The 27,475-nt window shown below is 49.3% G+C and overlaps 12 protein-coding genes; 9 read left to right on the plus strand and 3 right to left on the minus strand.

Moving 5' to 3' along the window:
* Nucleotides 1–547: 547 nt before the first annotated feature.
* FFUJ_09107 (uncharacterized protein) lies at nt 548–2,512 on the plus strand (the record flags this gene model as incomplete). XM_023580119.1 has 5 exons in its annotated part: nt 548–903; nt 950–1,260; nt 1,310–1,576; nt 1,626–1,963; nt 2,009–2,512. 5 exons carry the CDS (start codon nt 548–550, stop codon nt 2,510–2,512), a joined length of 1,776 nt encoding a protein of 591 aa, XP_023432950.1.
* A 537-nt stretch (nt 2,513–3,049) lies between these two features.
* FFUJ_09106 (uncharacterized protein) lies at nt 3,050–3,892 on the plus strand (the record flags this gene model as incomplete). Its single annotated transcript, XM_023580120.1, has 1 exon — nt 3,050–3,892. One exon carries the CDS (start codon nt 3,050–3,052, stop codon nt 3,890–3,892), a length of 843 nt encoding a protein of 280 aa, XP_023432951.1.
* Nucleotides 3,893–4,508: 616 nt separating this feature from the next.
* On the plus strand, nt 4,509–5,701 carry FFUJ_09105 (related to formaldehyde dehydrogenase; the record flags this gene model as incomplete). XM_023580121.1 has 2 exons in its annotated part: nt 4,509–4,887; nt 4,935–5,701. 2 exons carry the CDS (start codon nt 4,509–4,511, stop codon nt 5,699–5,701), a joined length of 1,146 nt encoding a protein of 381 aa, XP_023432952.1.
* Nucleotides 5,702–5,839: 138 nt separating this feature from the next.
* On the minus strand, nt 5,840–7,083 carry FFUJ_09104 (related to KES1-involved in ergosterol biosynthesis; the record flags this gene model as incomplete). XM_023580122.1 has 2 exons in its annotated part: nt 5,840–6,955; nt 7,003–7,083. 2 exons carry the CDS (start codon nt 7,081–7,083, stop codon nt 5,840–5,842), a joined length of 1,197 nt encoding a protein of 398 aa, XP_023432953.1.
* Nucleotides 7,084–10,841: 3,758 nt separating this feature from the next.
* FFUJ_09103 (uncharacterized protein) lies at nt 10,842–11,852 on the plus strand (the record flags this gene model as incomplete). XM_023580123.1 has 4 exons in its annotated part: nt 10,842–11,002; nt 11,073–11,345; nt 11,400–11,537; nt 11,591–11,852. The coding sequence occupies 4 exons, from the start codon at nt 10,842–10,844 to the stop codon at nt 11,850–11,852; spliced, it is 834 nt and encodes a 277-aa protein (XP_023432954.1).
* A 655-nt stretch (nt 11,853–12,507) lies between these two features.
* Nucleotides 12,508–13,446, plus strand: FFUJ_09102 (related to putative nucleotide binding protein (NUPB); the record flags this gene model as incomplete). XM_023580124.1 has 2 exons in its annotated part: nt 12,508–12,540; nt 12,586–13,446. The coding sequence occupies 2 exons, from the start codon at nt 12,508–12,510 to the stop codon at nt 13,444–13,446; spliced, it is 894 nt and encodes a 297-aa protein (XP_023432955.1).
* A 1,327-nt stretch (nt 13,447–14,773) lies between these two features.
* FFUJ_09101 (probable S-adenosylmethionine decarboxylase (spe-2)) lies at nt 14,774–16,258 on the plus strand (the record flags this gene model as incomplete). The annotated part of the gene is made up of 1 exon (XM_023580125.1): nt 14,774–16,258. The coding sequence occupies one exon, from the start codon at nt 14,774–14,776 to the stop codon at nt 16,256–16,258; it is 1,485 nt and encodes a 494-aa protein (XP_023432956.1).
* A 530-nt stretch (nt 16,259–16,788) lies between these two features.
* On the plus strand, nt 16,789–17,031 carry FFUJ_09100 (probable NOP10-nucleolar rRNA processing protein; the record flags this gene model as incomplete). XM_023580126.1 has 2 exons in its annotated part: nt 16,789–16,963; nt 17,021–17,031. The coding sequence occupies 2 exons, from the start codon at nt 16,789–16,791 to the stop codon at nt 17,029–17,031; spliced, it is 186 nt and encodes a 61-aa protein (XP_023433925.1).
* Nucleotides 17,032–17,093: 62 nt separating this feature from the next.
* On the minus strand, nt 17,094–18,440 carry FFUJ_09099 (related to art-4 protein; the record flags this gene model as incomplete). Its single annotated transcript, XM_023580127.1, has 1 exon — nt 17,094–18,440. The coding sequence occupies one exon, from the start codon at nt 18,438–18,440 to the stop codon at nt 17,094–17,096; it is 1,347 nt and encodes a 448-aa protein (XP_023432957.1).
* Nucleotides 18,441–19,624: 1,184 nt separating this feature from the next.
* On the plus strand, nt 19,625–20,890 carry FFUJ_09098 (uncharacterized protein; the record flags this gene model as incomplete). The annotated part of the gene is made up of 1 exon (XM_023580129.1): nt 19,625–20,890. The coding sequence occupies one exon, from the start codon at nt 19,625–19,627 to the stop codon at nt 20,888–20,890; it is 1,266 nt and encodes a 421-aa protein (XP_023432958.1).
* Nucleotides 20,891–23,560: 2,670 nt separating this feature from the next.
* FFUJ_09097 (probable neutral amino acid permease) lies at nt 23,561–25,061 on the plus strand (the record flags this gene model as incomplete). XM_023580130.1 has 3 exons in its annotated part: nt 23,561–23,956; nt 24,002–24,955; nt 25,002–25,061. The coding sequence occupies 3 exons, from the start codon at nt 23,561–23,563 to the stop codon at nt 25,059–25,061; spliced, it is 1,410 nt and encodes a 469-aa protein (XP_023432959.1).
* Nucleotides 25,062–25,511: 450 nt separating this feature from the next.
* On the minus strand, nt 25,512–27,045 carry FFUJ_09096 (related to tryptophan 2,3 dioxygenase; the record flags this gene model as incomplete). XM_023580131.1 has 2 exons in its annotated part: nt 25,512–26,526; nt 26,573–27,045. The coding sequence occupies 2 exons, from the start codon at nt 27,043–27,045 to the stop codon at nt 25,512–25,514; spliced, it is 1,488 nt and encodes a 495-aa protein (XP_023432960.1).
* Between the last annotated feature and the right edge of the window lie 430 nt (nt 27,046–27,475).

Below are 27,475 nucleotides of genomic sequence, written 5' to 3' on the forward strand. Positions count from 1 at the left end.
TTGTACAATCCACAAGACTAAAACCCTTGCATCTGTGAATTCAACGCGATCGCTCAAGCAAACACCTCTGAATCGAATCACTTGTACAGTCCGGTACTATACGGACACTGTGATGACACTGTGATATCTTGTTCCCGGTTCAGCTGAATCTGCCAGCTCACATGCATCGAGCTGGCAGAACGGAAAGTTAGCTATGCCTTAATGTTTCAGCCGGAACCAATTCAAAGTTGCTGTATACCTGTTATCGTTTGTGTCACTGCTTAAAAATTGAGGTACTGGTGACATTGTCAAGCATTTCTGGAGTATGCAGTACGTGATATCTCTCAGGGCTTGCATTGGGTGGGTTGACTTCTTGGCCTAGACTCGACGCCAGGCTGAAATTGAGGTCCGAGCGTATACGAACCGCGAACGAGGCGAATCACTGTCCAAGAGCCGCATATCCAAAGCCATCTCGTGATAAAAGGAAGAATATTCTCTTGAAATTATGAGCCCATCAAATCCACGGAGCTATCATTTCCGTGAAACCACTACATCTTTATAATAAATCATGACCTTTGATCAAGGCCGAAAGGCAGCCAGCCGCTCAGACTATCCGTCTCATCAGGAGGACTTTCGTCAGCCATCTGCCTTTGGGGTTGGTCAATCCGACTATGATCACAAAGCCCAGCAGCGAGCTAACTATGCTCTCGCCCTTCAAATGTCATGTCGAGATGTCGTTCAAACCATCAAGGCAAGTGACCTGCTCATGAGCAATGAATGGGCAAAGCCCCTCACGCATGCCCCGAATGCCATCTCCATCATGGCTCTGTGTCTCAAAACGGCGGCTGTGCGCGAGGCTGCCAACATCAAGGTGAGGGACAAGGAGATCACGGATGAGACTGGGAAAATCATCGGTCTGCTCCCGTAAGTATCCTGTCCGCACTAAGATGAATGGCTAACGGAAGTGAAGGTCAGAGTATTTTCGTACAAATCTACAGCACTGTGCGGACATCGGTAGACTTGCTTTCCTTGATGCGCAGAAACGTATGAACAACCTCCAGAGTGTCGCTCGCAGCATGATTGCGCCTGAGGGCACCATCGCATACATCATCGATTTACTCAGCGACTTGGAAGACGCCGAGGACAATCTTCCGGGAGCTATGAAGCGACTGGAAACTAACGCTGAGAACTTCAAAGCTGATGCTGAAGCTATCACCAAAAAGTTTGAGTATTGGGAGAAAGTGATTATGCATCTACTTAAGAACTCGCAAGATGCGGGGTGTACGTCCAAATCAGTATCCCATCATCTTCAATTGCTAACGATTGTCAGCGATGACTGAAGAGAAACGAACTCAAAACACAGCTGATGCTGTCATGGCAGATGCAGAAAGACAAACTAGAGAGAGAGAGGAAGAAGATGCCAAGCGAGCCATCCAAGAGCAACAGAAGTTGCTTCAAATGGCCCGCAGAGAGGTTGAAGAAGCCCAGCGAAGGTTGAATGTGCTTCTTGATCGGCCACCTATTGAGGAGCCACCCGCATGGTCCGATATGAAGCACGCACGGGAGTTCGTTCCAGATCGACCAGCACCAAGTCGTGGTAGGATCTCATATCCGACTGCAGTTAATCATATGCTAACTCTTTGAAGGAGAAAAGGGCGCATTCGCCAAAGGATGGGGATATTTCTTTGGCTCCAGTGACAGCGAGGTCGCAGCAGAGAACAGGCACCGTAAGGAACATGCTGAGAGTATCGAGAATGAAAGACAAGCCTATATAGCCAGAGCAGTAGAGCACCGTGAGATGCAGAGACGAGTGGCGCAGGCTCAATTGGACGAAGCCAGAGGAAACGAGTCGAAGCTCTGGGAAGAACTCAACAAACAGAATGAAAAGCTCTCGGTCAGTCATCACAGCCTCACGAAGGCTAAGCATGATCTCGCAAAGACCCATGCCGAGCTTCAGCGTCTATGCTCTGAGAAGATTGAACTAGTATGTCTTGTCTTCCCTCTCAGCGCGCATGCTAACAGTAAACAGGAGCAGATTATGAAGATCCTCGAGGAGTCTATGCGCCGCCTAACAGAGCTAAAGAAGGAAGTCGAGGAGATGGCATTATTCTTCAGCCGAGTGCAAACCGTCATCACGACGACTGTAAATGAGAACTTGCAGAGTTTCTTGAACCCAATCCAACGTGCGTTGGACAAGGGAGACAGCGTTGACAAGATTCGGGAGAGAAGCAAGCAGAATCTACTCAGAAATGCATTTGAGCTGCAAGGACGCTTTTCGGCTACGGCAGACGTGGCTAGCATGTATGTCCTTGTGTCTAATAAGTACATCCGGCCGGGAATCAATAAGATGGAGGCGCTGGCAGCTATGAATGACGATGACTTCGAGCGGGGAAAGGAGGAGTTCAGGGATTGGTGTGACAGCGCAGCGGAGGACATTGTGCGCATCACTGATGGTGAACAGTCCAAGATGGCGGAGAATTTGACAAGGAATGTTGAAGTTTTGAGTCAAAGGGCTATAACAGGTGCTTTATAGATGGCAACTGTCTTAGCTTTATCCCTAGAGATATTTTAAAGAAGAAGCAGGAAGAACCTATAACTTTGTTCCTGCAAGATAAGTACAGTGATTAGAGCAAGCATCTCGCTGTGTAGCCAGTGCGATTGCCAGTAAAAGGGGACGACTGAAGAAACGCCTCATCGCCAACATGCTCCCTGGCTATAGTGACTGAGTTAACAAAACAGGCATTTAATCAGTTAGTTCCCACGAGTTCTGTCACTTTCCAGCTGATCGGAGATCATTTCTAACCCTTATCAATAAGCGAATCTATGGTTGTTTAATTAGCCTGCCAAGCTTGCTCGGAGTGAGCCCGCGTCTTAGCGCTGGTTGCGAGCGGTCATTGCGGCCGCATTTGCGACTGGACTAAAAGTGCAGACTCGTGAGCCCAGAAACACTTGTGAATCAGTTTTATTCCCTTCATACCACTAATACCCTTATTATCAGACTTCTCAGCACTGTGCTATCCCATGCTCCAGTTTGCTCATCCGTCTGTACCAGCGCCAACACTTCAAACAAATGGCACCTAGAGCCTTGGTCGTTGGTGGAACAAGTGGCATCGGCCTGGCCTTGGCCTGTCACATCGCTACAGCCCCCGAGGCCATCATCACAGTCTGCGGTCGCACCAAACCCGCCAATCTACCCTCAAACATCAACTTTTCACCAATCCAAGCTACCTCGATGCGCGCAATCAAGCAATGGATCGACAACTTCAAAGAAACCCTTATGGGAAACCAAATCAACATGCTGATCCTGTCGCAAGGAACTTCCAACTTTACTGGCCGCGATGAGACCGACGAGGGAATCGACCGCAAGATGGCGCTTCACTATTACGGCAGACAACTGATCGTCCGTGAACTGACCCCTGTTCTCAAACAAGACGCCAAGATTCTGTTCATCTTGAATGGCAAGGAAGGCTCTCCAGCTCACATCAACTGGGACGACCTGGACCTCACAACGAGCTACTCTATGAGCACGGCTGCCCAGCAATCTGCGACTATGCTCGACATTATGGTCCAGCACTACGCCACCGTGCAGAAGGGTAGTGACAGACGGCATTACGCACATGTGTATCCGGGCGGAGTGTTGACTGGTCTTACGAGAGCCTGGCCGTGGTACATGAGAGCGGCTGTTGGTGTAGTTGGCCCATTAATCGCTGTGAAGCCTGAGACGTGCGCCGAGCGTCTGTTAGGGAATCTTAACAAGGTCACTAGTGAGAGAGAGAAGGATGGGTATTTCTGGAGCAACATCAATAGCGATGGGAGCGTAATCAATGATAAGGCCGTCTGGAGTGAGAGTCAAAAGGAATGTCTTACTGAGCATACATGGAGAACCATCGACAGTGCTCTACGAGACAGTTAGAACTCTAGACCACTGGCACAAAACAGGAGCCTCTGAAGTGCCAGAAGTATAGGGCTTACCGACTCTCAACATCTTGCCTAGGCATGTCTAGGATTCTTGTCATATACTGTAGTATTACACAAAGGCTTCAGTTCAAAACTTGTTCAATTGGTGGTCCAACATGCCCATGCCTCTCCTGAGTTGCAGAGCCTTGCTTCATTTACCCCTGAGTCTTGGAACTCACCAATTCCGACCAAACTTTCGTATTCAGAACTATCACTCTCACACTGTCTACTGCGGACTTGTGAAGCACCGAAACTCTGTCAGCCTAGCATGACGATGAGATCGCCCTGGATCATGAAGCAGTAGACCACAGCCTCAACTCGTAGCCAGTCAATCCGCAACACGCGTCACCACACTTGCAAATCCGCATCCGGAGATAGGGAACATACTACACCGCAGATTCCGAACGGGTCTCCCGGACGTTCCTCGGCCGCCTTTCCCGCATTGCGGATGCTCCAGGCGGACTCGGCCTCGATGGACTAAACGTCGGGATTCTCAACATTTAAAGGCGCCGACTTCTCATGATAGACCAACCTCACAATTCACTTCCACAATTGCGCGCCACTAGATCATCATGGTGTCTGCCAACCTCACCCTTCCCGCCACCATGCGAGCTCTTCTACTCACAGGTCTATACAACGTCACCGTCAAAGACGTTGCAGTCCCAAAACTCGTCTCTCCAACTGATGCAATCGTCAAGTTGACCACCGCTGGTACATGCGGGTCGGACTTTTATGCGTATCGAGGGTTCTCCCCGGACCAGGACCCTTATGTTCTTGGACACGAGGGCATCGGCTATGTTGTGCAAACTGGCAGCGGCGTCTCTACCGTGTCTGTCGGAGACTATGTTGTCATCCCTGATAACTTCCACCACGGACAGTTGGAAATGCAGCCTACTTTCCCGGTGTCTTATGGGGGCGGAGTGCAATCTCCCGATGTATCAGGACTCCAAGGTATGGATCACATCGCAGATCTTGGGACAGCGCTGACCAGTGGCAAGCTGAGTATGCTATCGTCAAGGCTGCGGATGCTAATCTATTCCGCCTTCCCATCCATCGAAATGAGACGACTGAGACTCTGGAGCAGAGTTATCTTATGACAGGAGACATCTTCTCTACTGGATGGACGGCAATCACCTGGTCTGGCTTCGAGCCCGGTGACTCAGTTGCCGTCTTTGGTGCAGGCCCAGTGGGTCTGATGGCAACATACAGTGCTCTACTCCGCGGCGCTTCTCGCATCTACACAATCGACCACGTCCAAGAACGTCTTGACGTCGCCAAGTCCATCGGAGCCATACCCATCAACTTTGCTGAATCAGACCCAGTCACCCAGATCCAGAAGTTTGAACCTTCTGGCGTGAAGCGAGCTGTGGACTGTGTTGGCCTAGAAGCACTTAACAGTAGCCTCGAGTTTGAACCCTTCATCATTGTTCGGCAGATGGTGAACGTGACCGGCTTTGAAGGAGGACTGGGCCAAGTTGGCGTGCATGCATATACACCTGGTACTCAAGCCGCTCTGGACCATCCTCAGCTCAGCGCTGACATTACTTTTCCAGCCACGAGTTTCTGGACAAAGTCGCTTCGGCTGCAGGCTGGTATTGTGCAGCCGTATCGGATCGTGCCGCAGCTCATCAATCTGATCTCATGCGGCGTTGCGAATACCAGTTTCATAACCACTGCGGTGATTAACATTGAGGATGCGCCTGAATACTACGAGCGGTTCAACCGTACGGAAGAGATCAAGGTCCTGATCTCGTTCTCTCGATGATCTATTGCACGGTCAGGGACCACTTTACAGGTCGTTTATTTATACTTATTGCGGACTAAATACCACCCGTTTAGTCATTATATTATCAGGTATATAGTAATATCTACTTGCGCTCCTATTATCTAAACAATGCGTTCATCATATCGTAATCTGTCCATCCTCTTTTTGCATCCTCCGCAAGGCCTCGTCGTCAAGCCTCCAAACTCCCTTGGTCTCATGGTCATGAAGCTTCCATTTCGTCCCCTGGGCCAATCGATTAAAAGCTTGATGCTCATCACCTTGTACGCTCCGAAACAGCAACGGCTCCCACGACTTTCCCTGCAACTTCTCGTCTCTCCTCTTTTGCCGCTGCGCCTCTTCAACCTCGTGCTTCGCGTGAGATGCATCCCGATAATTGCCTTGTTCTAGGGCCGATATGACTTCTCCCCATGCCCTTCTCGACTCTCGTGGATCTTGCTGTTCTATTGGGTCGATATGCATGTCTGCGGATGTCTCTGGGTCAACGGTATATGTTTCCAGTAGCTTTCCTTTGCTGTCGGTAATCTTCCATCCCTCGCTCCAGACTCCTGATAGCTTGTAGCAATGCTTCTTGGGCTCATCTTTGTGATACACCCTCGCCTCGAAGCAATTTCGCTTGCCTCTGAAGATACCAGCGCCAGAAAAGTCAATTTCCGAGACATATCCAGAGCTGGACACGATTGTGTAAGTGCCAATGATCTCTGGATAAAGACATGCCGACAAGAAACCGCGTACAGTGACGTCTGTTAGAGGAACCAGATAATCCTCGTCAAACTTGTCTAGGTGTATAATAGCGTGTCCCATTTGCCGAATATTAATGTTTCCATTAAATGTCATCTCAACTCTTCCATACCCATCTGCTCTTATTCCATCTGCAGAAATATGCATCGCAGTGATTGGTGGATGATGGCTAACCTGCTCAACTACCAACTTGGTGTCACTGTCACCCTCGCTCCAAGAAGCAAGGAAGAGTTCACCAAGAAAAGCATTGAGAGGTTTCTTGATGCTGACATTGGGAGCACCTGCAACGTACAATTGACTTCGGAGGCCTGCTAAGAATAATTGCAGGACCGAAAGGCTTCGTTTCGCTGGATCGAGTTCTTTTGTAGGTGCTGTGAAGAGTAGGGGTTTCTTTGCCCAGCTGCCGGGATTCTCGACGACTGAAGAAGGAGCTAGAAAGAATGGAGGAGCTGTGACATTTGCGAGATCTAAATCGCTTTTTAACGATGATAAAAACTAAACTGTTAGCGAGGATCGTGGCTGTTGATTAGGTCCATCCATACCTTGGCCAGGTCAACAAAGCGTCTGCCCATTGACTTGGAGTCATCGTGAATAGTTCTCTGAGTCTTTGAAATCGGTTCCATTTTGGTTTGCAATTATTTTACCACCTCATTGAGAATCTCCCTTATATAAATACCAAAACTCCCGTCTCATCACATGCTTCAATTGCGTTTCAACACAGCCCCGTCTCACTAGATCAAACTCGCTACGACGTCAAGTCGGCCGCCAAAGTTTCAATGCCTGTCGCATGAGATTCTGGCCAATCAGAGGGCGCCCGGAAGCTAAATTCATCCGAATTTTGAAACGGGAGAATTGATTGCCATCGGAAACTCGAAGTACCGGCGACCAGCCTCAAATTGTTCTAGCTTACACGTCATCCTTGAATAATCGGGATTGTTTCTAGAATCAGCGGCAATGGAAGCCAATGATAGGGATTTCTTTCTACAGATTTGAACATGTGACCTTGCGTACGAAATGCAGCTGGATTGTTTCGCTTATGATTAACTGACCTTCGCTGGTGATTACAGGTTTACTGATGTCGCCGATAACGCAACGATAGGATCAAAACGATTTCTGGGATCCAGGCAAGCGAATGCCGGTTCACCACAGAATATCAGTTGCTATTGACCTTGATCAAGTCCTCGAGGCTCGTATCATATCTCAGCGCCGCCACGGTTGAACGTCGGAATGGTTACGGGCCGGTGAAGCTCTGGGATCTCTGAACTGCAACAGATCCAGAAAAGGAAAACATCTCATGGTCAGTATCCCACAAGTACAGGTTCTCATGTTTCAAAATGAGAACTGCCTCTAATCTTCTGCTAAATTCTGCTGTTTGTGCTCGTAAATCTGTGCTTTGAGGACCGATAAAGTAGAAATGAGCTAGTTTGTTACTTCTGATATCAGTGATGGTCTGTCGATTTGTCTGGAAGTAAAACGTCTACCTAGGCGGAGTAATTCTGTGCAACATACGAGCGCAGCGAGGGAGAGCCCTCCGCTAGGAGCCCCCGGAGGGACATGACTCACAAGAACACGCAAATCGGTTTGCTAAAGACTTGGGGGTTGCATTGATTTTCTAGAATGCAAGTCACGGCATCAACGTGCGAAGGGCAGTCACCGTTGATAATGTCCCTAGGTTAGCGCAGGGAGCTAATAATATGTCATTTGCACAATAATGTCAGCACTCGAACCTTGTCGGAATTTAGGAATTTGTGCAAAAGTCAGCAGAGAATCATATCATCGATATCACCTTATCCTAGCGATCTTTCTGTACCTTGGTGTGCAGTCATCAGTCTCAACTTCTAGTTTGTGTTGATTAACCTAGGGGTTTATAGATAAGCTTCAGCCACAAAACTCAGCCCTTCACGTTGACATCATTCAACGTCTCAACAGTTTTGAAACCGTTCGTCATCATCAGTACTGATCTACCGGACTTGAAAATGTCCGCAATCTAGTTTTCCGTCGGTGCTAAATCTAGGGTTTTCGCGACTTTTCAAAGCAAAAACAGATCGCAGATCGTCCCCATTGCGACAGTCGCGTGAGTGGCAGGTATACGGGCTCTATGGGTCCAATCTCACTGTACACTTTCGATTGACGCGTCCTGCCAATTATGTGTAGATCACTGGAGTCTTCTTTGCTAACGTCATTGTCGTCGTCGGAGCGGGAGGGAACGGCAGTTTCTGAACAGACTTCCGGATAGTGATGCCTCCGAAGTCCCAACGGCAGGCAAAACTCAATTCTCAAGTCACGCTTTCGGCAATGGCGCTTGGCGTATCGTTAACGATGCCACTGCCGATTGAGTGCCGTCAGAGGCGTAAGACCATAGTCAATGTGCCCTATCGAGATATCTTGTAGTGACCTATTGGCACCCAATCGTATTTCCGAGCTCTGATCCGACTCTCGGACAGTAATCCGATCAATCAGTCTTGCCAACCACTCAACAATGTCTCTTAGTAAAGGTCTTGTGTCAATATTCCTTGGCCCAATCTTTCTGAATCTCACGAATTCCCCAACCTTGCCGGCAGATCACTGGGGTATTCCAGTTCTATCCCCACAGCCAAGCCACGCTGGACCCTCAAATTGCTTCATCTATCGAACAGTGAAGATCATGGTTCAGTTGAGTACCCGCGGGTACGTTCTTGGCAGGTGCTCCTTCCTCAATGTTTCCCTGATTTAAGCTTAGAACAAGGTTGGCCAATTGTGAATTGGTCACATCCAGATCTGAACATGATTCCCAATTCAGTAATCCCTGCGGACCACGGTGACGCTGGCTCACGCATTGTATCACGATGAGATGCTGCTTATCGTTACAGATACGCGACTTTACAGCTGCGCCGAGTTTGTGCAATCATACGTCAGCATCACTGCGGCTTGTAACTGTCCGTAAATTAGGCTGTAGCCTCCACGCAAATCGTGCTAACCTCCACAGTGTAGATCTGTAACAATCGCGGATCGGAACTTTTGATACAATGACGTGCGTCGATACCAGATAAGCTTAATCATTGTCTTTATCAATGTCTCATACGCGTCAATGAGTCAAGCAGTTCTCCTACTCAGCCACGGTCACTAAAAAAGATCGACACTGCTGACTCGTCACAGCAACGACGATCCTGATAAGCAAGCCAAGCCCAAATTCACATACCGTATCACCAACCGTTAGTTACACAATTGATAAGGTTGGTTTTACGCTTATTGTCCACGAGGACATGAAACTGCAGGAAGCCTCATGTTTCCATTTCGGACTCCGATTACGCGGCACGTTGTACATGTAGGTAGCCTGGATATCCGTTGAACGCTTGGCGATAACTGCGATTGCAAGATGCGGTGACTGGAGAGGAGATAAATGAGGTGCCAAGATATGGAGAGAATGGGTGCCAAGTTGTGAGCCGAGTGAGGAGGCTCAAGAGAGTGAAGAGTGCAGATCAAAGTGTCGATCATCCAGCTAACCACTCACGGAATGTCGTTCTAAGGCTAGATCTAGATAGCTGAAAGGTAGATTCCCCTGTGGCGGTCAAGTGCCGTGATCCACACTTGCGGGCGGGAAAGGCTTCCTTGGCCAGATGGGCAAATCAAGGAAATGCAAGGAAATGTTGTGACACAAAACATGACAAAGATTGCACAATGTTTCACAGACAATTCCTCCTTCACATGTGAAAATTTGCAAAAAAGCAATATACGCAAGGGTGATGAATACATAGTTTAATTACTAGGCTCAACCGAACGGTTGGGTTGTTATCAGGCTGTTATATGGCAGGGATCTAAAACCCCAGACTGGGACACAGACACCTTCCGAAGGCCTCCCCTCAAGATTACGGCTCCGGAGTCATGACGGGGGACAAGCCCCGGCTTGGCACGGGACGAGGGATCCACTCAATAAGCGTACTCACAGCCTCAACGACCCGTTGTAGTATCGCCTCGAGCTTGGCAACAAGCCAGTGCCATATCACAAACAAGCAAAAAAGATGTCGCAAGCTAAGCTCAGCAGGGAGTACCTTGTAGATAGGTGCCCGATCTCGACTGCAAACAAATCCAGATGCAAACAGTCCAATCAGAGACACCATCTCACCTCGTGTCTAAGCCCGAATGTTTCCCAACTTCCCTAATTCAGGCCAAGACGGGATCTCACTGACAGAGGCTCAACAAGGGATCGCCGTTCTTGGGATAGCTTGGCAAGGAACACCAAGAAGGGAATTGCGCGTCACATTTGAATAGATTCAGAGATAGCGGGTCTGTACTCCATATCACAGAGGCATGGCTTGGAGTGATTCAGGGCTGTGCACAAGTATAAGGATGTCTCCCTCCTCCGGTTTTCATAAGATTTTATTATTCCATCTCTACAGACAAAATGGCTTCATTATTTCGACGACAGGACCCGGACCCTAAGCTGTGTGTGAAGTATGCTCACTTTGCTTCTCATATGGTGCGATGGCAGTTCAAGATTATCTACTGGACCATGTTTGTGTCCAACTTATTGGTCTTGTTTGTTGCTTCGTGGACATATATCCGGTGAGTTTGATGACGCCGGGATGAGCCGGATGATTTGGATGATTTGGATGATTTGATCTAACAAGAACAGTGGCCAAGCAGCTATGGAGAAGCTTGCTCATAATCCCAAAGCCCGAACGAAACGAATACGGCAGTCGGTCGCCATGTGTCTTGGATGTGTTTCTGTCTCAACAGTCATTGTCGTCATGGAAGCGTACTCCATTCTAGCGCTTCAGTTTTGTGACGGTGAAGACCTCATCTCACTTTATTGGTCCACGTGGACCATGATCCAAGTTGGTTCATTGATTGCCATGATTGGTATCATTCTTGCATTGGCACATACCCTTCGTGGAAGACAGCATCCGTAAGTCTCATCTATCATTCACTCGCCTCATGTTACACTCGGCTGACGGTTCAGACCATGGGCACTTGCATTAGGCACACCCGTCCTTGTGATTGCCGGATTTCTTCATCTATTCCACGACTGCACCAAGAAGCGAATTCGAAGTCGTCGTCAGAAGAAGGACTTTGAATTTGGGCCTCCGATGAGTCAAGCGTAAGTGCCATTATCGTTGCTCAGATGTTTCAACTTTCGACTGACACAAACAGTAACACAATTTCGGTCAACCCCGGTGAGGAGGAGGACATTGAATACAAAGCACAAGTAATCGGGCTTACATTCGATGGTGGTCCCATCATTCGATATACAGATGCTGTGCCCGAAACCTTACCTGAGCACGCTGAACTCTTGGGATATTGTGCACAGAAGAAGCCTATCGTCATGTGCAAACGAGAGAGTGTTCAATTTCTGATGGACTCTCCCGCACAGTTACCGCCATCAGCATCACCAGCTTTCCGCAAGGGTAACTGAGACATTCTGTTTCGCACCTTGCTAGCTGATGAGGCATCCAACGGCCGACAGGGGACGAGATAAGAATCTGAGCGTCAAAGCACGCCAAGACAAGGGAGATGCGCTTTGACTTTATGCGTTGTTGTCGCCTGAACTAGCAGGCATTATACTTGGGATTATGTGTTTGGGTTGCTTGGGAGTTTTGCTATAGATAATGGCGGTGGACAACAACGGAAAAGGAGGAATGGGATGGACATGGTCGGAAAAGTGGCTTCATGATATTGGAGATAAGATACCCTAGCGATAAGATAATAAATGGTTTGTGCTTTCATAACTTGTTGCATAAGATATGCATGTGTGTGCCTAGACTGTGTCATCGAGATCTGTGATGTCAGCGATGATCTTTGATGATTTTGATCTAGAATTTGAGTTTGACCGATGACGGAGCCTTTCTTATCGATAGCGGGGTGAATGCCCCTCATCGCCGGTTCGGCCAATGTTTTGATCGGCTTAGTAAATAGCTTTCAAATCAGAGGCAATCAACGTAAAGATTTACAACAAACGCTATATTTCATGACCACGCGCAACATTCATTTACCAGTGACCTCTCTCTGCGATACCATCCGACTCATCCAACTCATCCGACACATTCATTCGCATCATTTACACCTTCGCAATGGGCCTCACAAAGGTCAAACACATCATCCTGGTATGTTACCCTATGCCCTCGCTTCGAGCGTTACTCACCAAACAGGTCCTCTCAGGCAAAGGAGGAGTAGGCAAATCATCGGTCACAACACAATTAGCATTGTCGCTCGCTTCAGCCGGTCACTCAGTCGGCATTCTCGACGTCGATTTAACCGGCCCTTCAATCCCCCGCATGCTCTCAATCGAAGAGTCAAAAGTCACACAAGTACCAGGAGGATGGGCGCCCGTGTTAGTACATGAAGGAGACTCATCCAAAGGCCTCGGGTCTCTACACGCGATGAGTCTAGGCTTCCTCCTCCCGAGGCGAGGCGACGCCGTTGTTTGGAGAGGACCAAAGAAAACAGCAATGATCCGACAATTCCTCAAAGATGTGCTCTGGGACGAGACCGACTTTCTACTCATCGACACACCACCCGGAACAAGCGACGAACACATATCCCTCGCCGAAACGCTCCAAAAAGACGCACTGCCGGGCCAAGTCGCGGGCGCAGTGGTGGTCACAACACCCCAGGCCGTAGCGACAGCGGACGTACGAAAAGAGCTCAACTTCTGCACCAAGACCAACATCCGGGTATTGGGAGTCGTGGAAAACATGAGCGGCTACGTGTGTCCGCACTGCTCCGAGTGCACCGACATATTCGGGTCTGGGGGAGGGAAGAGCATGGCGGAAGAGTTCAGCGTTCCATTCCTGGGGAGTGTTCCTATGGATGCGCAGTTCATTTCTCTGGTTGAGGAAGGTAGACGACCGACATACCCGTCTGGTACGACGGTGAATGGGAAGGATATTTCGGGGAGGGACGGTGAGGAGGGGGAGGGGGGGAGCTTGGTTGATAAGTACCGGGACTGTTCACTGTTTCATGTATTTGGAGATATTACAGAAAAGGTCCTGACAAACGTGGCTAATTGATCCACTCGCATCAGGCAGTTACCATTCAACATGACCGTTTCACGCGAGCGCAGCGAGGAAGAGCCCTCCGCCAGGAGCCCCCGGAGGGAACACCAAAGTACAAGAGCAGCAATGTCTGTGTCTCTCTGTATGTCTTGAGCGTGTGTCTCATCGGCATTGACTCACTCAAGCACATGCATTTACGAACCCAACCATAATTGGCTCACTGCAGAGCGAGGTGACTACATCCTCACAGCCTCTCTTCCAAGAAAGTTACAATGACGAAACTCGTGTGGCCATTACAAGGATCTCCCAAGCCCTGCCCCACCAAACCCAAGCCGCCAACCCAGTAAAAAGCACCCTCCTCGCCTCCCAAAAAAGCTCAGCGCCGGTGGAATTTTTTATTTTTCTCGTAAAAAAACCTGCAGTTCTCGGCCCAGAAGCCGGGGACATGCTCTGCTTCCCCGTGGTCGCAGGCATGTACAAGGACCTGGCATTGGGCAGCATTTGACGAGTCGCGCTACGTAGCTCCCACTAAACTGTACCTTACAGCTCTGTTTGGGTTGGTTCGGGCTGGCCTGGGGGAGAGAGAGAGAGAAATAGCACCGCCTTATTGAGACCTTGGCACATTGGATCGGGATGCGAAGAGAGAAATTTGTTGTCTGCTTGTAAAAAATAAACCCCAACCCCTCCCACTTCTGTCAAGAGACCCAAAATTCTCTCACCGACAGAGGAGCATAAACAAACAATCAGTCACTTGGTCTCTGAATTTCCATCTGTTTTATTTTGCTGTCCTGTATTCACCTCACATCCTCTGCTCACGCGACCGCAAACTTGGCTACAAGTTCAATGTCGAATAAACGTGTCTAATCTCTCAAACAATCGACGGTTCTCTCGATACCGTCACTGACCTTTCTTGGTTCCTTTACTGGGCTTCTATGCGGCCGACGGATCTTCTGCGCTTCCTCTTCTCTCGACCTTCCAAGTATGTTCCGCCAGCTTCAGAGACTGTACTGTCACAGCATCAGACCAAGACTGATCTTTTCAGGCCCCGATAGCACCCCTTTAACGAACATCCACCGATTCACATCTCACAAGTAACCCTCACTGCCACAATTCCGTCAAAAGAGCTCTACCACTTCATCCGCTCGCGACCCCCCTAACGTCCCCGAGGCGTTACCCCCCGATCGATCGATTGCTGCTGGCTCCGCCAGCATCTGAACAAGTCCCCGTACCTGTGGGCCTACTCTCTCAAACAGACGCCGCATAGTCTGTTTGAGCGGCAGCTAGTGCTCCGCGGACTCTGCCACCGGGCAAAGAACACTGACCAACCGCCGCCGCCGCCATCATGACCTCCGTCCCGTACAACTGCACCTTTTCGCCCGCCTCGGCTACTCCTCATCTCACAATCAACCATGATGTAGCCGCCGACCTCGACTCGACCAACGCTTTTGAAGGTCCCGAGAAGCTTCTCGAGGTTTGGTTCGCTCCTAGTCCGACGACTCTGCCTCCTACTGCTCCTGTCAATGGTCTCAAGGCTGTTCCGGCTGATACCTGGGTTCCCATGCTTGACATGGTCAATTGCAAGGTTTTGTCTGTTCTTGAGAGTGAAATGATGGACGCCTATCTTCTCTCCGAGTCGAGCATGTTTGTCTTTCCTCACAAGATCATTCTCAAGACCTGCGGAACCACTACCCTTCTTCTCGGTCTTCAGCGAATGCTTCACATTGCCGCCAAGCATGGATTCCCATTCCACAATGCCAATTCGGCCGACGACATCCAAGCAGCCGCGACTCCATACCGAGTGTTCTACAGCCGCAAAAACTTTCTCTTCCCCGAGAAGCAGCAAGGCCCCCACCGCAGCTGGAAGCAAGAGGTCAAGTATCTCGACGACATGTTCGACGGAGGTAGTGCCTATATGGTAGGCAAGATGAACGGCGATCATTGGTATCTGTACCTCACCTCACCCAACCAGCAAGCCCTCACGCCCCCTCGCACCCCTGGTGAGGTTGAAGGCACCAAGATCCCCGTCGGGACGTCCTTCAATGGCCTCCCGAGCAGTTACCACGACGAGACGCTTGAAATCCTCATGACGGATCTCGATCCCGAAAACGCCAAGCAGTTCTATCTGTCGCACGCGAGTGCGGTCGCCAGCGACAAGATGGCTGCAGAGGCCAAGGATGCACGCAAGGAAGCCATCAACAGCCTCGGAGGGCTTGCCGAGACTGTTGACGAGGTTGATGTTTTCGCGAATGAAGACGACACCATGCTCGACTCGATCGAGGCTCTGACCACTGAGGGTCACGCATTGGGAACTGTCGTCTCGGAGAGTTGCGGCCTCTCCAGCGTCTACCCAACCAGCAAGTATCCCGATGCGCGAGTCGACGCATACCTGTTCAGTCCCTGCGGCTTCTCGGCCAACGGCGTCGTCCCTCCGGAGGCTGGCAAGGGTGAGCATTACTTTACGGTTCACGTCACCCCGGAGCCTCAGTGCTCGTTTGCTTCATTCGAGACCAACGTCCCTGGTGGTCAGAGCGGACGCACCACGACTGAGATCATTGAACATGTTGTCGACATCTTCAAGCCCGGTCGTTTCAGCGTCACTCTTTTTGAAGCAAAGGGTGCAGCCCAGAACCCATACTGCATGGGTGATGATGACTCCAACAATTGGGCTGCCAAGCGTCTTGTTGATCCTGTCCGAGGATACAGACGTATTGATCGTATTGTTCACGATTTTGAGGACTACGATCTTGTCTTTCGTTTCTATGAACGTGAAGGATGGGCTGGAACCAAGAATGCTCGGGTTGGAGAGCCTGTCAGTCCTACCAAGTGATTTCGACATTGGACTCGCTTGGATTCATTTGGACTCATTTGAATGTCATTGATGCGATGGATGATTCTGTCATTTCCGAGTGTCTAGCATGATGTACTTGTCATTTCTTGAGATAGCTTCGCTCTTTGATAGCTTTGAGACCGCTTTTGAACATTATTTTGAATTGATCATTTTGCGACAACTTTTGCGACAGCCACTGAAGAATGCCCTGAATGGTGCCCTGTAATGATAATCAGAACCTAAAATTAGTGCATGCACGCTAAACCAAGCCTGTACCGATGTCCAAGGATGACAAAACTCTGTGTGCGGAGTAAAGTCTGTTGGCAGTGCACGCTTGTGCCACAATTTTATCCCCATTCACATTTTATCCCCAAGCTCACATTTGTCCCAAGCTCACATTTGTCCCAGTCACCGATAACGATAAGCCTTGCACGTGATCCCAGCTCCGTCAAAAAATTCTTTGCTCAATCTCTGTAGTGCAAAGCTCAGCATCACCAAAACCTCACAATCAATCACATCAATCCGCCACAATGCATCTCATGTACACCCTCGACGCCCAAGGCAATCGCCTTTACACCCTCAAGAAGGTCGCCCAAGGACAAGTCACCAAGTCCGCCCACCCCGCGCGCTTCTCCCCCGATGACAAGTGGTCGCGCCAGCGCGTTACTCTCAAGCGACGATTTGAGCTTCTCTTGACTCAGCAGAGTACGTCTCCCCTCCGTCTCTCATTACTCTGGACAATTACTGACTGATATGTCTTAGAGGACGAATAAATCACACATGACGGGCGTTACGGTTCAGTTTGGGCGTTAGACTAAAAGTCTCAATACAACTACTAGTGCTTCTTCTTCGAGTTTACATTTCGTCCCGCTCCAACGCGAATCTTTTGACCGCCTCCTGCACGATGCCCCGTTAATAAGTCGGGCAGATAATCCTGATCCATGATATCCTTCTTCCTCTGACGTCTCTGCTCCTCTCCCGCGCGCGTAAACTCCTTCTGATCCTCCGCGAGAATGAGATTATTTCCCCAGCCATTCTTTCCACCCGCGTTCTTTGGAAGACGACCATTCGCAGATCCGTGAACAGGCTTGGGAACACTGTAGACATTTCCACGATTGTTCCACTGAAAGTTCTTCTTGAGATGGATCTTGAAGTTGCCGTGCTCATCGGTCGAGCAGCTCACTCTGTTGAGGGTAGGTTGGCCGCACGAGGGGCAGAATTGCTTGCTCATTTCTTTGGTGATCTTGAAGCAGCCGTGGCAGCGTAGAATCCAGTTCTTGAGATGTGTGATTCGTGCGAGGGATGGTGCGACGAGGTTGAGGTTCATTCGGAGAGCGACGTTTTGCATGGCGTAATCGGATGTGAGGACTGCGGCTTGGAGGGTCTTTTGGACGGGCGCTGAGGGTGTCGCTCCGGTGTCTGCTGCTTGGTGCTTCTTGAGGTTTGAGGGTGTGATCCAGCCGCCTTCATCGTCAGAGGCGTCGCCGTCAGATGCTTCTTCAACGGCTTCGATTGTTTCGTCGGCTTTTTCGCCAGGCTGCGCAGTCTCTGCGGTGGCGGTCTCTTCAATCGCGTTTGTTGTAGTCTCTGTGACCTTTGTGCCTGACTCATCCTTGGATTCTGGCTCAGGGACAGTCTCTGCGACCGTGTCTTTTGCCTCTGACTGACTGGACTCTCCGACCGTGGCCTGCTCAACAGGGTTCTCGATGGTCAGATTGTCAACGGCCTTCTCCAGAGTCTCCTCGACCTTCTCAGTCTCGGTCTCAGTCTTTGCCTCACCCTCAGCAGGCTTGTTTGGCTTCCCATTCAAACCCTTCTGACCAGGTGTCTTTCTCAATCTCCAATCTCCTCCATTTCGCTCACACTCCAACTCATACCCCAGCGCCAAGACGTCAATATCAGGCTTGCTCAGGACAGCCAAATCTCCTGTTCTCCTCGCAAAGTCTCGAATGACCTTAACGCTCTCGGGGTTGGGCGATCGTAGGGTGATGAAGGGTAGAAGCGTCGTCTCTACTCGTGCTCGTGTGGCGGCATCTCGAATTTCGGAAATAATGCAGGGGAGGGTGTAGAGTTGCTCAGCTTTCGCGCGGAGAGTATTTGCGGGGGGGTCGTTCTTGATGAGAGGGCCTGTATCAAGTACAAGGCTGTGAATGGGCTTGTGAGGCGCTGCGTCTGAAGACATGATGATGATTACCCGGTGTTTGGGGATTTGGATTGGCGATAATTTCTGTGGTGTTCATCGCGGGGCAAACTGGAATTTTTGGAAAGATAAGAGATAAGATAAGATAAGCATCTTGTCATTGCACGTGAAGACGTGCATAAATTCATCAGCCAAGGATATTAAGTTCATCGGCTAACGTTTAAGTTCATCAAGGCTCGTGCACAACGTGCATTATTAATTGTTGCTATCGAACTCATGTCGCCATTTACATGTTGCTCTTGAATTGATACCGCCATTTAATTATTGCTATCGAACTAACACTCTCATATTGCGCCATACCTTTTCTCATACATTGACACGAAGGGCGTTACACCTTGTCTCGCCAGTGACTCTTCACAGGGCGCGGTCGACATGACAAGGTGGTTGATTAATAATGGAGAATGCCGTCAAAACTTACCGTGATGGTCTCGGAGGGTCACCCGAGGAAAATAGTCTGGTCTCGCGTAAATCTGTGGCTTTTTTTGCTGGCTGTGACTCGAATTGTCAAGACGTGCTATTTCTGCCGACGTCGGATTCAGCCGTAAGACGGGGTATAGATGATGAATCTGACAAATGTGAGATGAGAAACAAGTGCAAAGTCAATGAGAGACAGACAGCTACACAGTAACAGAACAGTTTGACAGGAACAGAGCGGGCAGAGTAGAACAGAGACTGAGAAATGTCATAGAAAACTTCTCATCACTCGATTTTTACGTACAAGACCCGCCGTAAATCCCCAGTGGACATCTACAGAACATCTCCAGTGGGTCCATCTCCAAATCTCCAAATCCAAAGCCCAAGATCAACATGTCTACAAAACTTATCAATCGGATAAACGGGTGTAAGCACGTCCTCAAATGACGAAAAATAAGCTTAGCTCTACACGGCTTAAATTTCCGCTTAAAAATGACTACGCCATGATCTATTTCCAGGCCGGGGTCGGATCGGATGTCACCTTTTTTTTTACATGCGCCCTACAACATGTCAACAAGCTAGGGATGGTATGGATGGATGGATCAGTCAATGGGTCAATCACAACAGGGCGCAGAGCAGCAGAGACAGAGATATAAATCCTGGGGGGTCAGCTGAGTTGGATTTTGGTCAAATAATCTTCATCGCTGAGCTTCACTTGACTTTGCTTGAAACTCTGAACTCCATCAGCTACAATGGCAGCCAAGGTTCCGTCGTTTGTTGACGTTCAGGTCACAAAACTGCCCGCCACTCCCCCAGAGTATGAACATCTCGGCATCCATCGAAACGGAAGCATTCATCCTTGGGGCTCAGCACATGCACTGGCATCAACTCTGAAAGGAAAAATGACAAAGAAGCCAGAAGTCCAGATCCTCATCAATGGCCACTTCAACTCAAAGGTGTACACCACCAACTCTGAAGTCTCTGGTGTCGTCAACATCACGCCTGCTAGAAACACTCGCTACGATCGAGTTGACATTTCTCTCGATGGACTTAGCGAGACGCGGAGGGATGGTCCTGACATGACGCACATGACATCTCATCGATTCCTTCGCCTCGAGATGCCCATCGACGAGTATCCTAACGATGTCCTCGAAGCCGGCGTCACTTATACATTCCCCTTCATCTTCAACATCCCAGCTCATCTCTCCTCCAAAGCATGCACCCACAAGACTGCCTCCGAAGATGTCTGGGAACGACACATGGCACTGCCTCCAACGCTCGGCGGCTGGGAGAAGGACGACATGGCACCTGACATGGCGCGAGTGACATATAGCATCAAAGCCTATGTCCTCACACGAGCTAAGCAAGGATTCAATATTACTCTCGGCAACTCCCATACCATCAACGTCATGCCGACATCTTTCGAAGAGCCTCCTCTGAATATCACCGAACGAGACGATTTATACAAGATTGAGAGGTCCAAGAAGGTCAAGAAGAACATCTTCTCTGCTTCACAGGGCAGAATCTCTGCAGTGGCGGCTCAACCAGCTGCTATCCATCTCACCAAAGAGGGTTACGAAGCTAGTGGCTCTTCAATTCCCATCAGCTTTACTTTTGAACCTTCTGCCGCTGATGTGATTCCCCCACAATTCACATCTGCATCTCTCAAGATTCAGTCTCATACTTGGTTCCGCGATCAACCGATGATGAACCTACCAACACAAGGATCTTCAATTGCAAACTTTGGATATCCATTCTCAGTGTCCCTCCCAAAAGCCTCCCCCAAGGTCCGATGGACTCAGAATGTCGACATGGCTAGCACCAAGGATTCACCCGTCTTTCACACAGCTACAGTCGAAATTCCCTTCAAGCTGCCTACAGCCGACAAGATGTTTGTCCCAACATTTCACTCCTGCATTATCTCACGAGCATACACCGTCAAGGTCGTTTTGGAGGGCGATGTCAAGATGGACTTGACAGTTCCGGTGCAAGTGGTGATGGGAACACCCGATGTCTAGGAAACTTTCGTTAGTGTTGCTTTGGGTTAGTTTGGCGTTTTCGGGATGCTCCAGTTTGACGAGAGATGAAAAGATATCCAGGCGAGCATTATCCGATAGAGTTAGATTTATTAATAGTAATTGTTTGTCACGATCGCTGCCCCAGGTTCCCCAGATCCACTGTGTAGCTGAAAGCTTGGAATGTGCCGTGTCCACAGTCTACATGTCGCCAAGATTAGATGCAGACTGTTGAATTGGTCTGGGGTCAGAATTTGAGTGCGCATGAGTGAGCTTACAGTTGAAGTCATGATCTTTGTAAGCGTGAAGGATGCATGCAACGCATCGTTGGTAGTTCAGGGTCGCGTCGCAATTAACTGTGAAGCGATCACAGCGATGTAACCATTTAAATCACACTAGCAACACGCAATTGGACAAAACCAGTCAGACTGCTACCAATATCTCTTTGGGGAAATCCCCGGTCGTTGTAGATGAGCCGCATTGAAGCCGTCGCTGCCGATAGCGGCCGTTGGGTCTTACATCAGCGGGAATGACAAAATTGTTAGGGGATTTACCCCGGACTTAAGAACGTTGAGCTGGCAGACACTACTGAACAAGGGTCACAGCTTCAACATCCGGATTGTGTTCTGAAATGTAGGGTAAGATGGTGGTTTGATCGAGTCAGCACCAACGAGACGTCAGCGCTATACGGTTCATAAGCTAACATTTTGTACGCATTTGAGGCCCGCTCGACGATTGGGGACTTATTCTATATATCAAAATTTCACGCGAGCGCAGCGAGGAACAGCCCTCCGCTAGGAGCCCCCGGAGGGAACACCAAGGTCAGACTCAGGAATTGCCCCATCAACTACGCGACCGTCTTCATCGCGATAACACAATTAAACAGGCTAGATTACCCTATACTCACATACGTCAGAGTCAGGTGATCGGCATTCTCTTTACTATTCTAGTCCACCCTGCACAAACTAACTTTTTAGCCCAATTTCACCCGTTAACTGCCGGCCCCTACGGAATACCCGTCTGCCTCTCCCCTCTCCAAAACCCCAATTTCTCACGTACAAATAAACTCCAGCTCCAAGTCTAGAACTCTCTCACGATGCTCCTCAGCTCCGTGCACTCGGGGTCGGCCGTTTACGGATGCCTTGACTCGGGGATTCCATTAGAAATAGGAATCACATCACAGATCGCTGGTTTCAGTGGGCCAGCAACTCCACAGCATTACGAGAGAAATACTTTGTTGACCAATGCGGTCCGCCATGACCAATGGGTTCTGTTTTAATGACGGATTTTAATCTGGCTTTGGAGTTTATCAAGATAGGCCTGTTAGATAGGCGATGCGAATGCATTGATCACTGTGAACACCGAATACCGAAGCCAGTGTTTCGCGGAGATGAAGACATTGCAGGCGGTAGAATGACAGTGAGTGAGGTAACTGACTGACAGCGTGATGGTCAGTATAGTCGCCTATTTTTATCAGGCATTACAGCGCGTGTTCATCGTATTAGCGGCTAGATCATCCCCCCAAGTCAAGTGACTTAACCGCGCCTCGATCACCAAATACCTCAGTGCCCCGAAACCTCACGCTCGAGCCAGAATATCCCACCTAGTATCGTACCATACACTTCCCATGCATTAAGCTCCTTCAAATCACATCGACATGCGCTATCTCGAGGCCACGAAATAAAAAAGACTCAGTGGTCAATGCTTGGCGCCCCCTGCAAGCTTGTATCATTCCCCATACCTCCAATCGCCACCCCTGACTAGTACACCTTCGAGAACATTTCGACGGGCGGCAGATTTTTTCCCGCGCACTTGAGGTCAAGCCAAGCCATTTTTGCAGATTTTTCGGATGCGGTATGTATGACACTCGTGCGATAAACAGCCACGGATCCGACTTGGCAGAGAAATGCCGGTGACAAGCCCGTGTCTATTCCCGCCGCGACTCCCGATGAATCTGCTTCAGTGTCTACCGGCTGCTCCGCATTCTTAACAATTCTTCGTACGTAAAAGAACCCATTCTCTCCTCAACTTAATCTCTCCCCTTTGCGGAGTAAATCTCTGGGGAGAGTCCTGGGGCCCGCGATGATTGTAAAATTTGGTAATACGTAGAGGGACGGAGAGTTTTATTGACTAATGCAAACATGGCTGCAGCCAAGCAAGAGGCTCTGTTGCGATCCACTTTAGGTAATCGAAAGGTTTTGGTGATCCACTGTAGGCGCGACATTGCAACTGCACACGAGCTCGAGCCTCATGACACGGAGTTTCGGCACCGTGAGAGCTTTTGGGAGGAGCGAGAGGACGAGTCTGTTTTTGAGGGAGTCTGGGGTCTGGGGTATTAGGTTCTGGTGAGGGAATTCGACATGTAAGAGAAACAAGGTTCGTGGGTTTATGGTTCAGATTCGTAGGTCGCCTCCGAAGAATGGTGGGACTATCTCGACCCACTGGTAGACTACAGAGATCGGCCTCATTCTCGGTGTCTGCTTATCTGTCTTTATAATAGGCGTGTTCCCTCTTGTCTGTCCTCTCTGCCTCTCTTCATACTCATCTGACTAGACACCAATTACACTTATACTTATACCTTTACTCATACACATATCCTTACATCACCACTACATATACTTATACATACAATTATACATACACTTATACATATACTTACATCATACACACACCATGGACCAAATAAACACAGCCCCAACGGCTCCAACAGACTCAAAAAAGAGCCGTCGAGAATCAGTACCAGACATGTTTGACACACGGACCGGCGAAGTCGCCGAGATCAACGACATGGAGAAGCAAAAAGCCGCCGAGGGCAACGCACACTTCCACCGTCTCGGCTGGAAGCGATTGACAGTTGTACTGATCGTCGAGGCCATCGCCCTCGGCTGTCTATCTCTGCCCTCCGCCTTTGCCACCCTCGGCATGGTCGCTGGTGTTATTCTCACCGTCGGTCTTGGTTTCGTCGCTATCTACACATCGCACGTCGTTGGTCAGGTCAAGCTTGCTTTTCCCGAGGTTTCTCACTATGCCGATGCTGGTAGACTCATGTTTGGCAAGTTTGGTTACGAGGTTAGTACTCCCAAAAGCTCGATTGATGTATACTGACTTGAATAGCTGGTTGGCGTCATGTTTGCTCTTCAGCTCATCTTCCTCGTTGGATCTCACTGTCTCACTGGAACAATCGCCTTCCTCAACCTCACCAACAATGGAGCATGCTCTGTCGTCTTTGGTGTCGTCTCTGCCATCATCCTGCTCATCGTCGCCATTCCTCCCTCATTCGCAGAGGTTGCTATCCTTGGTTACATCGACTTTGTCTCCATTGCTATCGCTGTCGCCATCACCATCATCGCAACTGGTGTCCAGGCCGGTGACTCGGTAGGCGGCATGTCTTCTGTCGACTGGTCTGCTTGGCCCAAGGACAACCTTAGCTTCACCGACGCTTTCATCGCCATCACCAACATTGTTTTCGCCTACTCCTTTGCTGTCTGCCAGTTCAGCTTCATGGATGAGATGCATACTCCTCGTGACTATGTCAAGTCAATCTGGGCTCTTGGTCTGATTGAGATTGGTATCTATACTCTTACTGGCGCCCTCATTTATGCCTTTGTCGGTTCTGAGGTCAAGTCGCCTGCTCTTCTGTCTGCTGGTCCCACTATCTCCAAGATCGCCTTTGGTGTCGCTCTTCCCGTCATCTTCATCTCTGGATCTATCAACACCACAGTTGTCGCCCGTTATATCCACGGACGTATGTTCAAGAACTCAATCATCCGCTACATCAACACCAAGATGGGTTGGATCACCTGGTTGACCCTTGTCACTGTCATCACTGTTGTGGCGTTCATCATTGCCGAGGCCATCCCCTTCTTCAATGATCTGTTGTCCATTTCTTCATCCCTGTTTATTTCGGGCTTCACATTTTACTTCCCCTCTATTATGTGGTTCATGCTCATCCGAAAGGGACCTTGGCACTCAAAGGAGAACCTCCTTCTTTCCATTGCCAATGGACTCATTTTCATTATTGGAATGATTGTTCTCGTTGGTGGAACATATGCTTCAATTGATGATATTGTAAGTTGCCCCAGTCACTCTGCAGCGACCTCGCTAACATTTCCAGATCCTCAAGTTCCGTCACGGCGAAGTCCGAGGTGTTTTTACTTGTGAACCAATTGCTTAAGCGAGGATGGATTTAGCGATAGCATTATGAATAGTGCAATGAATAGTACAATATTATGACTCAGTTATTGGGACTCGGAGTTGCCGGAATTGGATGTTGATCAAATTTTTCTGCATCAGATGTTGACGTCACTTGATCTGGATAAATTTGCGACGAATTGTGATTGGTGCGCAAATGTAATCGTTCGATTGGTCAATGGGACGATAAGATAAGTCTCGGCGAAAGATCCTTGATGCCGAATCTTGGCGTCATCTAGATGCAGCCGCCCAAGCTACGAACTGACTGATGATACCCGTGCACAGAGTAGTCATCTGGCTTCTCACTAGTACATCAGTGAGTTGAGTGAGCTGTTTACTACAAAAATAAAGAACGTGATAAACGGTGTCGGTTGAAGTCACGATAGGCCAGGACACGAATGAAGCAAATAGTCATTAATTATGTAGCACGCTATTAAACACCCCGATCCTGGCAATACTTGTCAACCTCCTTCTTTAACTGAGCCTTCTTGGTGACAACATTATCCATAATCTTCTTGACCAGGATATAATCCTCGTGAGTCAAAGATCCCCCACCACTCCAGACCCCCTCCTCCAAAACCGCCCAGAGACCAGATCCCTTGGCAACCTCCTCCATCAAGTCCATAACAGCAGTGAGCTGGTTAGGAAGCCAAGTGATGATCGGGCTTCCGCCTGTAGCTGTAGGATGAAGAGTATGCTTGATGATGTACTCGCGGGTAAACATCCAGTGTCGCCATCGGAAGCTTCGAATATGATCGAGGACACGGAGATACAGAACTGCAAGACCGTGATCGCCGGATTTGGTGAGGAAATCACGAACACCCACTTCGGAAGCTGTTTCGCGGACATACTTGAGGAATGCGCGGTGAGGCTTGGGGCGATACTCTCTGAACTCGATGAGGATGTCTGTCAATGGGTTCTTGGGCATAGGGATCTCGCAGATGTGATCGAGAAGAGGAATGATGGCATCGTTGGCACCAGACTCTCCTCGGAAGAATTGGGGCTTGTCGTCGTATTGGCCCTCGTAGACAACACCATCAGGGAACATGGACTGCTTGGTGATGCCGTAGATGAATGTTCGGTAGGTCATGTAGTCTTTGGGGAGTGATTGACTCCACATGCCCTCCATGTTTGTCTCAATGATCTGCATGGCATTGAGGATGAGTTCCAAGCTAGCCTTTGCCTCTGCAATCTTGGCAGTGCTGTTGTCTTTCTCAACAGCGGCTAGCAGATCAACCGCGCCTTCAATTAGGCCACCGGTTTGAGCGACCATGTGGATGTGAGTGAGGATGAAGCCAGCTTCGGATGACTTGGGGTCGAGACCTTTCTCAAAAGCGCGGACGAGACGGATGTTGTCGTAGTCATCGTGCCCTTGCTCGGGATGAACGAGCCAGTAGTTGTAGAGGGCATAGGAGGCGGCATAAGACATGAATGCGGGGATGTCGAGACTAGGTCTGGGTCAGCGAGGTCAATTCGATTGGGTGGTAGACTTACATCTCGGCACACTTGACAAGAGGTCCAGCAATACACTTGGGAAGTGTCTGGCGTCCAAGTCCGTAACCGCCATCATCACTCTTGCTATAAGTCTCCCAGCAAGGTTCAAGGAGATACGAAGAAGCAATGAAGCTGTAATCTCTAAAGGCAGCAGTAATAGCAGCCATATCTCTCTTGTCCGTCCCAGGAACAACGAGATTATCAATCTCAGAAGTCAAATCAGGGAGAGCTCCACTGTCGATGAGAGGCCCAAGAGCAAAGGTCGCCAGCAACCCTGGTGTACCATCTTCCTTGAGAATAGGAATGTCGTTAAGAAGGTTTGAAACAGGATCAAATTGAGAAGGGAGTTTCTTCAAAGGAAGTGAGAAAGGCAGATATCCTGTGCGAGTTGTGATGGTGAAAGGATCCTCGCCCTCTGGTAGTTCGGAAGGGTCCTTTCGGAGGTATGGGAAGAGGGTGTTTGCAGCAGACATTTTGTGATGATTTAGATTGACTGGCTTGAATTGATGATTTGAGTATGGGAGACTTCACGTCTATATACATTGAGGCCGGAATTACTATCGTGGCCGGAACCCTTCCGGCCTTCGCCCTTTGTGAACAATGACAAGCAACCGATGATACCCTGACCGATTTTAGTCTGATGGCTTGATAGCTGCCAATCTGAGAGATAGTATTGATAATGGTATCGTGGGGATTCCGAACTAACGGTACGCCCGGAGCTGGGCCCGTGTTGAATCCACATACCCCACGATATCTAGTTTCTAGAACGATTGACACCAAGAGTATTCTCGACTCGTACGCGTGGTTCACCGCAACTTGGCTAATCTCTTACACAACAATAACTCCAACGAGCCCATCAAAGAATTCCAAGAGATCACGAGATCGGTATAACATGCTCATATG

Source organism: Fusarium fujikuroi, chromosome FFUJ_chr07, assembly GCF_900079805.1.
Source record: "Fusarium fujikuroi IMI 58289 draft genome, chromosome FFUJ_chr07".
NCBI lineage: Eukaryota > Fungi > Ascomycota > Sordariomycetes > Hypocreales > Nectriaceae > Fusarium > Fusarium fujikuroi.